This window comes from Arachis ipaensis, chromosome B03 (genome assembly GCF_000816755.2).
Source record: "Arachis ipaensis cultivar K30076 chromosome B03, Araip1.1, whole genome shotgun sequence".
Lineage (NCBI taxonomy): Eukaryota > Viridiplantae > Streptophyta > Magnoliopsida > Fabales > Fabaceae > Arachis > Arachis ipaensis.
The window spans coordinates 19,314,099-19,329,009 of NC_029787.2; the positions used below are offsets into that span (position 1 = coordinate 19,314,099).

At 35.5% G+C, this 14,911-nt stretch overlaps 3 protein-coding genes and 1 long non-coding RNA gene across 14 annotated transcripts in view; 2 read left to right on the forward strand and 2 right to left on the reverse strand.

The window, feature by feature from the left end:
• Nucleotides 1–715, reverse strand: part of LOC107629919 (universal stress protein PHOS34) — a 2,589-nt gene extending 1,874 nt beyond the window's left edge. The window contains exon 1 of the mRNA XM_016332862.1: nucleotides 154–715. Coding sequence (XP_016188348.1) covers nucleotides 154–497 — 344 coding nt within the window. The 5' untranslated portion in view covers nucleotides 498–715. The remainder of the gene's footprint in view (nucleotides 1–153) is intronic.
• LOC107634266 lies at nucleotides 2,327–3,802 on the forward strand. The gene is made up of 4 exons (XR_001618818.2): nucleotides 2,327–2,540; nucleotides 3,021–3,188; nucleotides 3,370–3,438; nucleotides 3,524–3,802. It is a non-coding gene; the product is annotated as an uncharacterized LOC107634266 (long non-coding RNA).
• LOC107629918 (aldehyde dehydrogenase family 2 member C4-like) lies at nucleotides 9,185–13,307 on the reverse strand. 11 transcript variants are annotated; one of them, XR_001618071.2, is made up of 8 exons: nucleotides 12,930–13,297; nucleotides 11,226–11,561; nucleotides 11,014–11,145; nucleotides 10,327–10,500; nucleotides 10,096–10,232; nucleotides 9,868–9,998; nucleotides 9,725–9,786; nucleotides 9,185–9,498 (listed from the first exon to the last, which is right to left on the reverse strand). XR_001618071.2 is itself a non-coding variant. In XM_021118343.1 (5 exons), the coding sequence occupies exons 3-5, from the start codon at nucleotides 10,581–10,583 to the stop codon at nucleotides 9,449–9,451; spliced, it is 294 nt and encodes a 97-aa protein (XP_020974002.1). In that variant the 5' UTR covers nucleotides 10,584–10,650; nucleotides 11,226–11,287; nucleotides 12,930–13,307; the 3' UTR covers nucleotides 9,185–9,448. The 11 variants fall into 11 exon arrangements, 5 of the variants coding, with proteins under 5 accessions (XP_020974002.1, XP_020974003.1, XP_020974004.1 ...); XR_002358971.1 differs by having other exon boundaries at nucleotides 10,141–10,232; nucleotides 11,226–11,287; nucleotides 12,930–13,293; XR_002358970.1 differs by having other exon boundaries at nucleotides 11,226–11,287; nucleotides 12,930–13,293.
• On the forward strand, nucleotides 11,810–12,416 carry LOC110270017 (isoprene synthase, chloroplastic-like). Its single transcript, XM_021118346.1, has 3 exons — nucleotides 11,810–11,886; nucleotides 11,977–12,115; nucleotides 12,259–12,416. Exons 1-3 carry the CDS (start codon nucleotides 11,822–11,824, stop codon nucleotides 12,298–12,300), a joined length of 246 nt encoding a protein of 81 aa, XP_020974005.1. The 5' UTR covers nucleotides 11,810–11,821; the 3' UTR covers nucleotides 12,301–12,416.

Consider the following 14,911-nt stretch of genomic DNA (forward strand, 5'->3'; position numbering starts at 1 on the left):
AATTAGTAATTAGTTATACTTCAAATGACATAGTCTTTCCATACTCAATTAAGAGGTTGCGAATTTGAGTCTTCTATCTTTGATAAAAAAAAAAATCTCCTAAAAAGAAATCTGTTTATGATATATAATACAAAACTCCATGAGAAAACATACCTGAACGGAATTTCAGCCTCCACAAGGGGCTGAGATAGGTCACTGACCTTGCTGCTCGTGAAGCTGACGAAATCCTCCTCCAGCTTCCGCCGCGACTCCTCTCCCGGCTCTGCCGTAGCCCCAGCATCAGAGCCCCAGTCAGCACCATAGAGAACGCTCGTGGGGCGCACGTGCAGGAGGATGACGGCGTCACCGGGACGGAGGTAGTTCTGTACGGCCCACTTGACTGCATAAGCACTCTCGTCACTTAGGTCAACAGCGATCGCAATCTTGCGCTGCGAATCAGCGAGGGGAGACAGAACCGGAGACGACGGAACCGGTGGCTGTGGATTCGTCACGTTCATGGTGATGAGTTGGACGCAGTCAACGTTAACGTGTGCTTTGTTTTTTTGTTTCGGTGAAGCGTTGAAGTTTGGAACCGGAAATTACGGAGCATATAAAAATTAACAACGGAGTTAGCAAGGTAACTGGAGAAGTTTGTTTCTCTACTTTCTGTGTTTATGTTCTACTTTTCTTTCCAAGTTTGTTGTATCAAAGTCTTTCTTTGCATTTTGCAAGTCATGACATTAGTATTTTTTAATTTTTTTATAATTTATTTATTTAGCTTAGCTTAAAGATTTATACCACTTATCATATACAACTGATCAAAAGATACACGAAAATCAAGGAAAAACAGTAATTATATATGTTAATTCACGATAAAGAATTACCTACATATATATTTTTTAATTTGATTTGTTTTATATGCATAAAAATTAATATGTAATAAATAAAAATCCAATATTGAAATCTTTCCGTGCCAAGCAAGCAGTCCATAATATAAATTTTTACTGTGAAAATTTATTAGGACCTTACAAAAAGGAATTCTCCTCTTATTTATATATAAACTTATGAGGAAGAAACAAACAAATTAAATTAGATATTTTTTTGTGTTTTGGACCAATCTGCGAGTCTTTTCTTGAAACGGTTACTAAACTCGATAATTTTAAGATTAGATCATTTTTACAGTTTAAAGACGGATCAATAACTTTTAATATTCTAATCCAATATTCGAATTTAAATACCTCTCTTATCTTAGCCAAATAAGATAAGATGATGACGGCTCATACTGGTCCACAATTTCTAACCAACATTCAAATCCAAATACCTCCTTTGTCTTAGCAAGATAAGATAAGATGAGATAACTACCACTAGCTATATAAAGGAGAGCCAAAGACCTCTTCCTTATACCTCTCAGATCCATTCTGACTTGAGCGTCAGAGTGTCTTTACAGGTACCATCCCCATTGTTCCAGCCAAATAATCCGGCGACCGTCTTGACTCGCAAGTCCCCGATCCATCTCACAACTCGTACCAGAGACTTCTAGTACATTGGTGCCGACTGTGGAGACTGCCAAATCGTGGCGGCATGACGGAGAATCTCAAGGAGCAATCCTCAAGCCACCACCATGACTCACACCCACGAAGCCCAACTCCCGAACTACAAGATAACGCTCCTCCCACCAACGGGAGGATACAAGCACTGTGCATCGTCAACCAACCCCCGGTCCAGCAGCAACCAAAAGAGGACAACCGTCCACCTAGGGGTGTTCAAAACCTATCCGAACCGAAAAAACTAAAAACCGAACAAACCGAAAATCGAAAAAACCAATAAAATCATATTTTGCTGTTTTTTTGCAGTTCGGTTCGATTTTTGGTTTTGATACTGAAAACCTTAACCAAACCGAACCGAACCGGTCAAATTAAAAACCATAAAAACCATTAGACCATTATCGGCTGATTTTTTTTATATTGATTAAATATATATATAATATATTGTTATTGGAAAATTAGGTGTTTTTTTTTATATGGTGTTTTATTCAAATCGGACTGTCCGATTTATTTGATAAAAAAAATAAATTACAAATCGGAGGGTCCGATTTGCTTGAAGAAAAAATTAAACTCCAACTCGGAGGGTCCGATTTGTATTTTTTATTTTTTTTATTTGTTAAAATAAAAATCGGACGGTCCGATTTCAACATTAAAAATTTTTTTATTTTCGAAATCACAAATCGGACCGTCCGATTTGTGATTGTTTGTTTAAAAAACAAAACAATGCAAACAAATCGGTGCCTCCGATTTGTGTCATCCCATAGCCAAATAAAACACCTCTCTCCTCACACCATATTGTCATACACGTTTCTCTCTCGCCGCACCCAGCAGCGCCTCCTAACCCCTCTCAGCAGCGCGAACCGGCGAACCCATCAGCGACGTTCAGCCCCTCCCAACAGCGCAAACCGTCGAGCACAGCCCCTCCCAGCAGTGCCGGACCAGCCACCCACCAGTGTCGGACCAGCCCCTTCCATCCCCTCCTAGCGCCGAACACCAGATATAGAGCCTCCAAGTCAGGTATTAATTTGAATAATTTCTATTCTATGTATTATGTATTTGTTGCTGATTGTTGTTGATTGTTCATTTATTTGTTGCTGATTGTTGTTGATTGTTGTATTTGTTTATGCTGTTTGTTGTATTTGGGGATTTTAGCTTTTGAATGTGTATTATTCCTGATTGTTTGGGTTCTAGGTTCTGATTGTGGTGTTTTTAGGAGACGTTCTTGCTGTTTATTGATTTGCTGACTTGGTATTGTTAAATTATTTTACTACTTCTTTTTGAATAATTTTTGTTCTATGTTGAGTGTATTTTTGAAATTATTGATTATTGAATTTATTTATGCAGTTTGTTGTATGTGGGGGTTTAAGCTTCTGAATGTGTATTATTTCTTATTGTTAGGATTCTAGGTTCTGGTTGTAGAGAAATTATGTTTTTGATTGTTAAGGTTCTGAATATGTATTATTAAATGCTGTATTTGAGATTTGTGTGCTGATGTAGTTGCTATAAGGAATTAATGCTCCTGAAAGTGTAATGCCATATGGAAAGGATGCTAAAAATGAACCAACAAAGATTGTTCAAGGAAAGTCTTTGAGGGTCCTTGTATATGGAGAAGATCGCTATGGTCGTTGTGTCGGTGATCTCTACTATAATGGCATTTTTGCACAGGTAATTTGGTTTGTACTTTCTCTCGATTTTTCATTCATTTGTCAAGGTCGCCTTTGGAACATTCTTGAATTAATGTAGCTAGATACAATTAAATAATAACGAAATACATGTTAGTTCAATTAGCTCTATATAACATAGGATTGCTTTTGAGTTTCTCATTTTGCTTTTCTTTTATGATAAGGAAATGATGCTGAAGAAGGGTTTAGCATGGCACTACTAAGCCTATGACAAAAGTCCAAAACTAGAAGCAGTAAGTGATATACTACTTTTTCTTGTTTCCTTCATTTCTTTGTGCCAAAGCTATGTATCTAAACTTTATATTGTTGTTATTCTAGTGGGAAAACAAGCAAGAGCAGAGCGAGTTGGATTATGGGCCTCAAAGAATCCAGAGAACCCTGTGCCTGGATATATATATATATATGGTCTTTTAATAAATAAGGAATTCATTTTCTTATGTGTTTGTGTTTTGCTGAATTGTTAACACATTAGTCACTTTAAACAGTAGAATATGTAGTTTTTTTTATCTATAACTGTGAAACATTGGACCAAGACCTTTGTTAGTTATTGCGTATTTGTGTTCTATGATTGTGAAATGGTATGATAGGTTTTTCTTTGAGTTGATTGAAAAAACCGAACAAACCGAACCAAACCAAACCGATTTCAATTGGTTTGGTTTGGTTCGGATGATTTTGATTAAAAAATCGAACCAAACCGAACCGCAGCTTAATTAAACGATTGGATCGGATGATTTTTCTCTAAAAAATTGAACCAAACCGCACCGCGAACACCCCTACGTCCACCCATTGAAGCCTAGGCATCCGACGGCTTGGGAGAGAAGGCAGTCCAAATAATCCAAGAGCTATGCTTCAGGGTGCAAAATTTTGAAAGCCGAGTTACGCCCAAAGAACGGTATCACTTGGAGCACGCAGGCCAAGCGACTTCTAGAACCCGATCTTACCGTGATACCAGGAACAACAGGTCCCTAAAACAGTGACACAGCAAACAACACAACCGCAGCGTTTTTCAAGACCCAAAACACTGATGCGGAGAAGACGATTGACGGCACCATCAGGAAGTAAAACGAGCATGAAGCGAACACGTGATAATGGGAGCCACCCCATTCACAAAAAGAATCTCGAGTGCCAAACTCCCGAAGTGCTTCGACAATCTCACTGACATGATACGACGGAACCAAAGATCCCCAGGAATACCTAACGGCCTTCGAGGCCAGAATGAACCTGGAAGGAGCCGTCAATGCGGTCCGGTGCAGGGCCTTCCCAGTAACCTTAGCTGGCCCCACAATCAAATAATTCAACGCCCTTCCGAACAGCTCCATAGCCAGCTTTCACGACATCTCTCAAAAGTTCATGGCCAAGTTCACCACCAGGATCACCAAAGCTAAACACCCATTAGCTTGCTCAGAATCACCCAGAGACAAGATGAATCCACGAGGAAATATCTCGATAGGTTCAACGATGAGTGCTTGACAGTTGACAGACTCACGGACTCGGTCGTCAGTCTTTATCTGACAAATGGCCTCATAAATAAGGACTTCCGAAAACACCTTACCACTAAGTCGGTCTGGACCATGCACAAAATTCAAAACATTGCAAGAGAATACATAAACGACAAAGAGGTGAGTCAAGTCGTGGCCGCCAACAAATGGCAGCACGACAATACAGTACTTCGTAATAATCCGCCACTAAGAGAGACCCAGAAAGAACACCCCAAACCCGTAAACACCAACCGGCCACCCAAGGTGGAAAAGTTCTCAAACTAAACCTCCTACTCGCTCCCATCACGGAGATGTACCACCAAATAGCAGAACGAGACATCCTCCCAAAGGTGCGACAACTGAAGGAACGGACAGGTGGCAACAAGAGCCTATATTGCGATTACCACCGAGGATACGAGCATAAAATCCAAGATTGCTTCGACTTGAAGGACGCCCTCGAACAAGCCATCCGAGACGAAAAACTCTCTGAGTTTGCCAAAATCATCCGGGAACCCAGAAGAACTGAAAAGGAAAGATCACCAGAATGTGAAGGGCGCAATCCGAGGACATTACGACAAGCACCCCAGGAAAGTCCGGAGGTCGACCCCACCATAATTGTGAACATTATCACTGGAAAGGACGCACTGAAAAAGTCAAAATCGGCACTAAGAAAAAGATCTTGAAATCCTTGCCGTAGGAAACCAAGTTCCAACTTCTCTGGTTGCAGAAGCGATCACATTCTCCCCCGATGATTGTCAATATGGCACCTCGATGGAAGAAGCCCCATTCGTCATCTCGGCAAAAGTTGTGACCGGACTCATAAAGAGAATACTGGTTGACACCGGAGCAGACTTCAACATCCTCTTTAGAGGAGCCATCGACAAGCTGGGTCTCCAAAACAAAAATCTACAAACCCACCGCAACGGGGTAACTGGACTCCAGGACAACTTCCTCAAACCGGATGGTTCCATAGTATTACTACTAACCATCGGAATTGGAAGCCAAAGGAAGACCATTCTCTTTGAGTTCATTGTCCTCAAGGACTCCACTGCCTACAACATCATCCTCAAAAGAAAGACGACCAACGACCTATCCGCCGTCATCTTCACCAAGTTCCAAATCATGAAGTTCCAAGCCGATAACGGCACCATCGGAACGATACACGGGGACCGGAAAGTCGCGATAGAGTGCGACAATACCAGCTTGGCAATTCCAAGATTGGGTCATCCTCACGGCCCAAAGACGGATCAATAACTTCCAATATCCTGATCCAACATTCGAATTCAAATACCTCCTTTATCTTAGCCAGATAAGATAAGACGATGACAGCTCATACCGGCCCACAATCTCTAACTAACATTCGAATCCAAATACTTCCCTTAGCTTAGCAAGATAAGATAAGATGAGATAACTACCACTAGCTATATAAAAGGGGAGGTAGAGGCCCCTTAAGGTACGTTATTCATTCGACACACTTTATACCTCTCAGATCCATTATGACTTGAGTGTTGGAGTGTCTTTGTAGGTACCACCCCATTGCTCCAGCCAAATACTCCGACAACCACCTCAACTCGCAAGTCCTCGATCCATCTCACAACTCGTAATAGAGACTTCTAGTACACTTTGGTATGCCTGTTCATATTCCACTCTTTTGCGGTCATCATCACTCAGTTTATGTCTTTATGATATTATTACATTGATCAATAAGTTTATTTTAAGACAAGATCAAATTTTCCGAAGAATCTAATTTATGTTTTGTTTTCAATAACAACGGTTGGTGCTTGGATAAAAATGACTTCAATATTAGAGATCAGAGGATAGGGTAACCCTTTTTGTGTATTTATATATTTAGAATTTATATTTAATTTGTCTTGAGTTAGACTAATTAAATGCATGTTAAGACTTTTCTGTTGTGGACTAGTGAAGCCGTACATGGGCTTGTCAAAGAAGACAGGTCATGGGGAAATAATAAAGATCAAGAGCAGCAAAAAGACATACATGCGTTTGTTGTTAATTGGGCCACAAAGGGTTGTGTCATTGAGAAAACTTTGTAGTTTGTACTCAATTATTTTGTAGCAGATTTAATGTATATTTTGTTTATTAATGAGGTTATCTAACATGGAATTAAGAATATATTATTATAAATATTTTTGAAACACATTAAATGTGATTTAAACATAAACATATTTGTTTATGTGAAGATCAATAACACTATCAAAGTGGAATTGGTAAATGGTAAGTGATATATGAATTGAACGGCTCTTAATTGGTGCTGGTAGCTAGCTTGTGAGTTGTGATTGTCAAAACAGGTTTCAGATCACGGACAGAGGAGTGTTTATTAGTATGTTCTATTTATTGTCTTTATGTCCTTCTTTGTTTGTTGTTGCGTCCATGGCTACACACTTGGAATTATGCAAATGGCACTAATCACGTGTCTGGATTTATGGTTACGGGTCATTATTCCAGTGAAGCAAGACTTAGATTGATAACTCACCAATTTAAAAGTTTTAGATATTTTTTTTTTTTTTGTCAAACTTCTTCAGAATTACGGTATTACTATTAGACCGTTTATAAAAAATATATGTGAAGTATAAATACTCAAATCTTTTTATAAGATGCTGAGAGGTTTAGAAGTTTAACAACTTCATTTTAAAAACCTATCCAATTTTTGAGATCTAGTTTAAAGATATTTTATTATAAGTATAAATTGTTCTAAAAGTTACAAAAAAGTAAGAATCTATAAATAGATATACAATATATGTCTTATTAGTTCCACAATATAGATCAGATTGAATTTTAATGATTAATAAATTCTAATAAAATTTAATAATTTCATTCATTATTATATAACGCTGGTTCAAGTTAACTAAATAATTCTTCATTAAGTACTAATATATGTAAATTATGTAAAATCTGAATTTGAGAAAGAATAAAATAACCTCAGAAACTAAATATGAGTAAATAAATCACCTCGTGCTTAAGTGATAATTAACATAAGAAGCAACGTTTGTATTCCATGTGCAAATAGCTCAAAGGCACAGAGTGTTTACTCAAAATAAAACTTGAGTTTTGATACCAATATTTTAGATTTTGTGATTTGTAATTATTAATTAGTTATTATTAGTATTTTTAATGGTGTGAGATTTATTTAATGGTATAAGATTACTCATTTTTCTTTTACTAGTTAAGTACTAGTCAAATTTTAATAAAAATATTATTTTCTAAATTTTTTCTTTTTTTAGAATAATGAACATGCCTAATAAGTTAAACCTTTTTGAAGTAATTATTTTCTCACCTAATACAAGTGCAATACAAAGCTACTTTAAAAGAAGGAAAAGTATTTGATGAAGTTGTCTAAAATAGTTCCATCAAATGAAACTGTCAAAAATATTTTAAAAAAATGTCCCAATTCATTTATCTGTATTTATTAATGAGTAATAATATTTTTGAAAACTGCATATGGGCTCCACCGCGTCCTTAACTCATGGAATCCTTCCGCCTTCGCCGACTCCTCCAACTTCCCTACTTGGGAGGGTGTGGTTCGCAACGAAGTCTCTAAAAACGTAACTGCCATCATCCTCGACCGCCTCTGCCTTGGCTGCGAGTTCAAGTTTCATACTCTTATTGACCTCAAGATGCTCCGCAACTTTAGCCTCTCTGGTAACCAACTCATCGGACGCCTATCTCCCTCCCTCTTCACCCACCACCTCGATCTCTCACACAACACCTTCTATAGCCTCATCATGCACGGATCAATGACCACTACAAGAAACATCGTTAAAATCGACGGCCAAATCGATGGTTAAGCCGTCGATAATATTAAATTTCGACGACAAAATGGACGGCGAAGGTGGTTGCTATTAAGCTTGTCGGTTTTTCAAAATTCTAATAAAATCGACGGCTTGTCTTGCTGTCGATAATAATGTAATAAAATCGACAGCGTTTTTGTCTATAATATGAGTTTGAAAATTCTACATTCTTACTAAAATCGACAACGTTGCTATCGATATTATTATATAAAAATCGACGCCATTTTTTTCGCTATTTGATTCAGTTAAATCGACAATAGTTTCGTCTATAATATGCTTAATAAAATCGACAACATTGCTGTCGATATTTGATTCAATAAAATCAACAACAGTTTCGTCTATGATATGCTTAATAAAATCGACAATATTGCCGTCGATATTTGATTCAATAAAATCGACACAGTTGCCGTCGATTTATTAATTTGGATACCGACAAATTCTTTGTCTATATTTTGAATTTAAAAAGCGATAACTTTTCTGTCGATTTTAATAGTTATATGTTTTAATTTTTTTTATTTGAAAAATAGTAAACAATTAATACAAATAAACTTTTAAATATATAAATAAAATTTATATAGAATATTAGATAACAAGACAAATAAACTTTTAAATAAAAATAAAATTTATACTAAATATTAGATAATGAGTTTACAAACTTATTAAAATAATAAATAATCCTCTAACATAAAGACTCAAGATAAGATAAATAATTAAACATAAACTTATATTCGTTTAAATTGCAATCCACTAATAATACAAAATATTTAAAATAAAGTAATTAAATAACCTAACCGAGTACTTCCAATCCATAATCTCTTCCAAATCCACTCATCATGTAGCCTCCAAAAGGCAATCAACATCAAAGGCAAAGAAGCAATTGATCCAAACAATGCCTGCTCGGATGGACCTTGACACTGTGTTTGCAATATCCATGTTCTTTGTCACAATCCCCGACGCTAGCCCATATTTGCTGATATTTGCCTTCTCAATTCCTTCCTCAATGCTCCTGTTTTTAGTATAATATTAAAAGGTTTAAAGTTCGATTCTTATTAACATGAAAGCATTCATCTGTTTTTATCTAACAGCTTAAACTTTTACGAGAATGATTTTCTAACAAGTTAGGTGAACTTGTGAATATACTAATAAAAGAGTCATCGAGATAAAAGAGAATAGAGATAAGAATTTGCTTTGGAACATTGAGGGTGAAAAAGAATACTAGATGTACTTAGTACTTGAACTTAGAAAGCACCATGACAGGTCCAAATATCTCATCTTGTGATATTAGCATGTCTTCCTAAAATGGATAGTGTGAAGCAATTACGAATATTAATAAAGAAGGCCAGTTTTCATGTTTCTTGAAGAGTTGAAAATGCACCTTAACATTAGAAAAAATTGTAGGCTCAATGTAGTAGCCCTTGTTTCCAAATCTTTTCCCCCCCAGTTCTATCCTTCTTTCTTTCCAAGCTTAATATAGGACAGAATTTTCTCAAATTGTACATTACTAGTCTGCAGTTTAAAATAATAAAAAAAATCATATATAGAGAAGAGTTATTATTATCTAAAGACTTATTCTTAAATTATAATGTAAACATAATTATGTTACTTATGGTCCTTGCTGAACTTTAGGGTCAAATGGATCCCCTACTACCATGTTTTTGCCTTCTCCACAACCTTCTTCTCAAATTCATCATAAATTCCTTCTTGAACATAAACTCTAAAAAATGCAACACATATTTCTCCCTGAAAATTATAAACAGTTACTAGGGACGACCGAGATACCTTGAAAAACAAGAAAAAGGATTTCAGGGTTGACTTGGAATGAAAGAAATGAAACCTTGTTGTGTAGGGTACCAAAGAGAGCAAGGTCAACAGCTTTGTCAACATCAGCATCATCAAAGATCAAGACTGGGGACTTGCCACCTAATTCAAGTGAAACTGATTTCAAATTGCTCATGGTTGCCGCCATCATTACCTTCCGGCCAGTCTCCGTCGAACCAGTAAAACTGACCTATAACATAACATAATCAAATCAAACCTTAGTAGAGCCATAGATGGATAATTTGAATACGAAATTATCGCATCCACGTCCATATTAGGTAGTTGATTGAAGCATATAATGAAATAAGCTTCCTTTGTGTTTTTGCACTGGATACTTTCCCTTTATGCATAATAAATGACACAACAAACAACAGAGTCATATGAAAATGATTTTTCAAACACACTTCTCTTCTTCTTCTTCATTCTGTTATCCAATTAGCTAGAAATATAATGGATACTCTTCCAAAAAAGGGGCTAACTTAATTTAAGAATCTAAGAACATAGTTGGTATTATTCAACAATCAGAAAAGGGGCTAACTTAATTTAAGATGCAAAAAGATACTCCTCAAAATAGCCATGGTTTTCTTCGGAACCAAAGCAGCAAGTATATCAAAAATTCAAAATCACTTCCGAAAACAACAACAACAACAACAACAACAACAGATGAAATGAAAGAAAAAGAAAGGGAAGGAATGGCGCCAACCTTGCGAATGGAATCCAGGGAATGAAAGTGGCGGGATTAGAACAGAACTAGAAATGCTGAGATCATAGCCTAGATGCTGCCAGTACATTCAACATAACGATCCACTCCTCCATTGGTCATTTTAGCAATTATCTGTTGAGCAATATTAACATCTTAGTCTTTCTTCCCTGAAAATATAAATAATTATGCAGAAAAACTTAGAATGAACTAACCTCTTGTATAGGTTTGTTATGATCTTTCGGGTTCACAAATTCATTAACCCCAAACTTCTTAGCTGCCAACAATAGTAAATGAGAAAATACCATCAATAAGTGAATACAATTTGTAGATTTAGGAAACTTGCTCAACTTATTCTATACTGAATCATCTACTATATTTGATTCAAAAATAACTGCATTATGCCTAGTTCTTTTTAGAACCCATAAAAGTAGAATCAGAATTGCTTCTCTTGTTTCCCACTAATCTGTTGCTTATCTCGATGCCAGAAAAATCACTTCGTGGACCATAGTATGAAACCCCTTCAAGATCCTACCCGTTTTTCTATCAAACTGATGAGGGAAAATACATTACATTTGTAGAAACAATAACCATTAAAATATTTCTTTAAGTAAGCAAGCACATCTACTCAATAGTAATGTTTTATAGTTTTCACTATAATTGACAAGACAGAAGTCACAACCATAGTTTCACTCTAATTGCTATTCAAAATGATTGATTAAATTCAGCACTCTAAGTTGCAAAATGAAAACAGTGGCCACTCATTAAGATTATTAGCAAAAACCCAATTTAAAATAACAAATGCAAAAAAATGAAAAAGAGAATCAAGCCACTTCAAAAGAAAATTGATGTTCTCTTCACGGATGCTGTTGAGAGGTTGCTTTATTATATTATTTAGTATATATTTATAACAATAACTTAATGCGGCAAAATTTAATAATTATTATATGCATGCTTTTATATCAGATGGGATGTAAATACCATTAACAATCTTCCAGACTACATGATATTTTGCTTCCTAACGCTTTATAACACTATCAATGAAATGGCTTTTGATATCTTCATAGATCATGCAGTCAAGTGCCTTCCCCATCTCAAAAAAGCTGTATGTACTATACTTTTCCTAAGTTTAATCAAGTCTTATTAACTCTTAATTAGATTCCTAATAAATTAATGTTTTCACTATTTATCTACACAATTATTATGAGGATTCATAAATTGATTGATATGTCTATACTATGATATCAGTGGTGTGATTTGTGCAAATCGTTTCTGCAAGAAGCAAAATAGTCCAACAACAAAGTTGTACCAGCCACCAGGATTCAAGGAGTACTTAGAAAATGGTTCAGTCTCATGCTCAAGCGGGATTTTTCTTACTCACTCCTTCTTCTTACTCAATCAAGAAATAACAGAGCCAGCACTTCATTCGTTAACTAACTATAGTGGATGAGAATTGATGCATAGAAATAGATCACAAGTAACAAAACAATGCTCTTCAAAAGATTTTTTTTTTTCAAAAAAAAAAAATTCATAATGCACTTATGATGAAAAGAAGTTTTTCTTAAATTATTTATTTGAGACAAACAGCAAGCCAAATTAGAACAAAAACAAAATCCAAATCAGAACAAAAGCAAAATCCTTAACCAAAAATCAGTACAAAAGAAGAGTATAAAATAAGTACCAAAATCATTTAAATTAAGCAGAGAAAGAATATTAGCAGAGAAATAATATATTAAGAATTATTCATGAAGCAGCAAATTATGACCAGGATATGTATGACTGGAAGCAATGACCTTCCACTTCCTTGACATTAACATCACACCAGTCTTAGCTCTTAAAATAAAATGGAACCAGAATAAACATGACTAGAATTTCTAGATTTAGAAAACAGGATATTACAATTAGGTCATAGTTTACACCTGAAATAGGGAATTTTCAAATGAAACTGAAGTTGGCTTTGAAAAGAGTTCAGTAACAGTGAGAAAACGATATCTGGTTCTTGTGAGCTCGATTGAGTGAGAGCATAGAAGGACCAAAGTAGGAGCAGTGACGGCGGCAACAGAGAGAAGGAGCGACGGCGGCACGGCAGCAACGGAGTGACAGGCGGCGCCAGCAAGAGGAGCCACAGTGGCGGCACGAGCAAACGGAGTGACGGCGGCACAATCGTGAAGTGGGCTGAAATTGTGTTTTTGAATACAGAAAAGAAAAGAAAAGGATAAAATTGTGTTTCTGAACTTGGAGCGGGAAGTGGGCACGGGCTGGTGTTTTTAGCAATAAAAATCGCGGTGTGTATGTCGATTTTATTTTGAAAAAAAGCAACTCTTTAGCGTCTATTTTATACATTGAATCCATAGCATTTATTTGATTTTAAAAAGCAATCTGGACCGTTCAAATTTATCGACGAAAACATTGTCGATATTTTAAATATAAAAATAGACGCCATGTCTGTCGATTTCAATATAAAAGTATTTTCATCCCCCGCTTCGTCGACAATATGATGGTAGTTAAAAGAGATTTAATGCATCATCAAAAAATCGATGACCAGGCTGTCGATTTTATTATTTTATTTTTAATTATTTTTTTTAAAATATTGACAGCAAGCCGTCGAAAAATATCGATGGAAGAGATAGCCGTCTATTTTTTTGCGTCGATAAATACGTTTTTTCTTGTAGTGGACCTATGGGGCCTCGTCCATGTCAACCTCTCCCTTAACCGCTTTAAGGATGGCTTCCCCAGCGCCCTCCAAAACCTCTGCAACTCAGGGTCCTCCATTTACCCTCCATTGAACGCTGGGATGACGTAACTAACTTTTTTGCTATCGTTCACTATGCAGAACATGTTGATTTGAGTGCAAACTAATTTTACAACAGCATCTCCTTTTTCACCGAGAATTCTCTTCTATTGCCAACACCCTGCGTTTCTTGAACCTCAGCAATAATGGACTTTTTTTCGGTAGAGAATACCATTAGCTATTTTAGAATTTATAACTGATGGATTTGGGGATAACTCCATCACAGAAAAGCTTTCCTCTTTTGGACCGTTGTTAGGTGCAGATTGTAGACCACCCTCTTTTGGAATTTAAAATTAATTTTCAAAAGTTGGTGATTATTAATAAATATAAGAAAGTGAATTGGTACAATCTTAATTATCTTTTATAGTTCCATCAAATGGAACTCTCATATGCAACTCCATCAAATACTTTACCTTAAAAGAAAATAAGCACATAAAAGCAATATATATATATATATATAAAAGAACAAAGAGACAGAGACAAAAGATGAATTTTTTCGGAATCTTTAATGCTCTCTAAATTATTGATGCGGAGTTGTAGACACATTTCAGACACGATACGATACTTGTTCGACATGCGTGATTGTTGTATCCAATCGTATCTTAATAAAAAATAAAAAATTTTTCTTCGAACACGTTAAATATCATCACGTGTCAGCGTGTCCAATTTTAATTTTAACATATATTATTGAAATAAATTTAGAAATAGTATATATTATTATTTATCAAAATAAAAAACATTTTAAATACTTTATATAATTAAAATAAAATATTAAAATAAGGATAAAGTATACTTTTTATCCTTGAAGTTTGACAAAAATTTCAAAAATACCATTAAATTTTATTTTGTTTCAATTTTGTCCCAAAAGATTTCGATTGGCATAAAATATACCTCAACGGCTAAATTTTCAAAAAATTTAAGACCAATCTAACAATAATGCATGAAAATTATGCTTGATTTGCTTGTATTGAGGGTTATTTTTATGAAATTATTGTTGAATTGATCTTAAATTTTTTGAAAAATTAGCCGTTAGGGGTATATTTAATGCAAATAAAAAACTTTTAGGACAAAATTAAAACAAAATAAAACTTATGGGTATTTTTAAAAGTT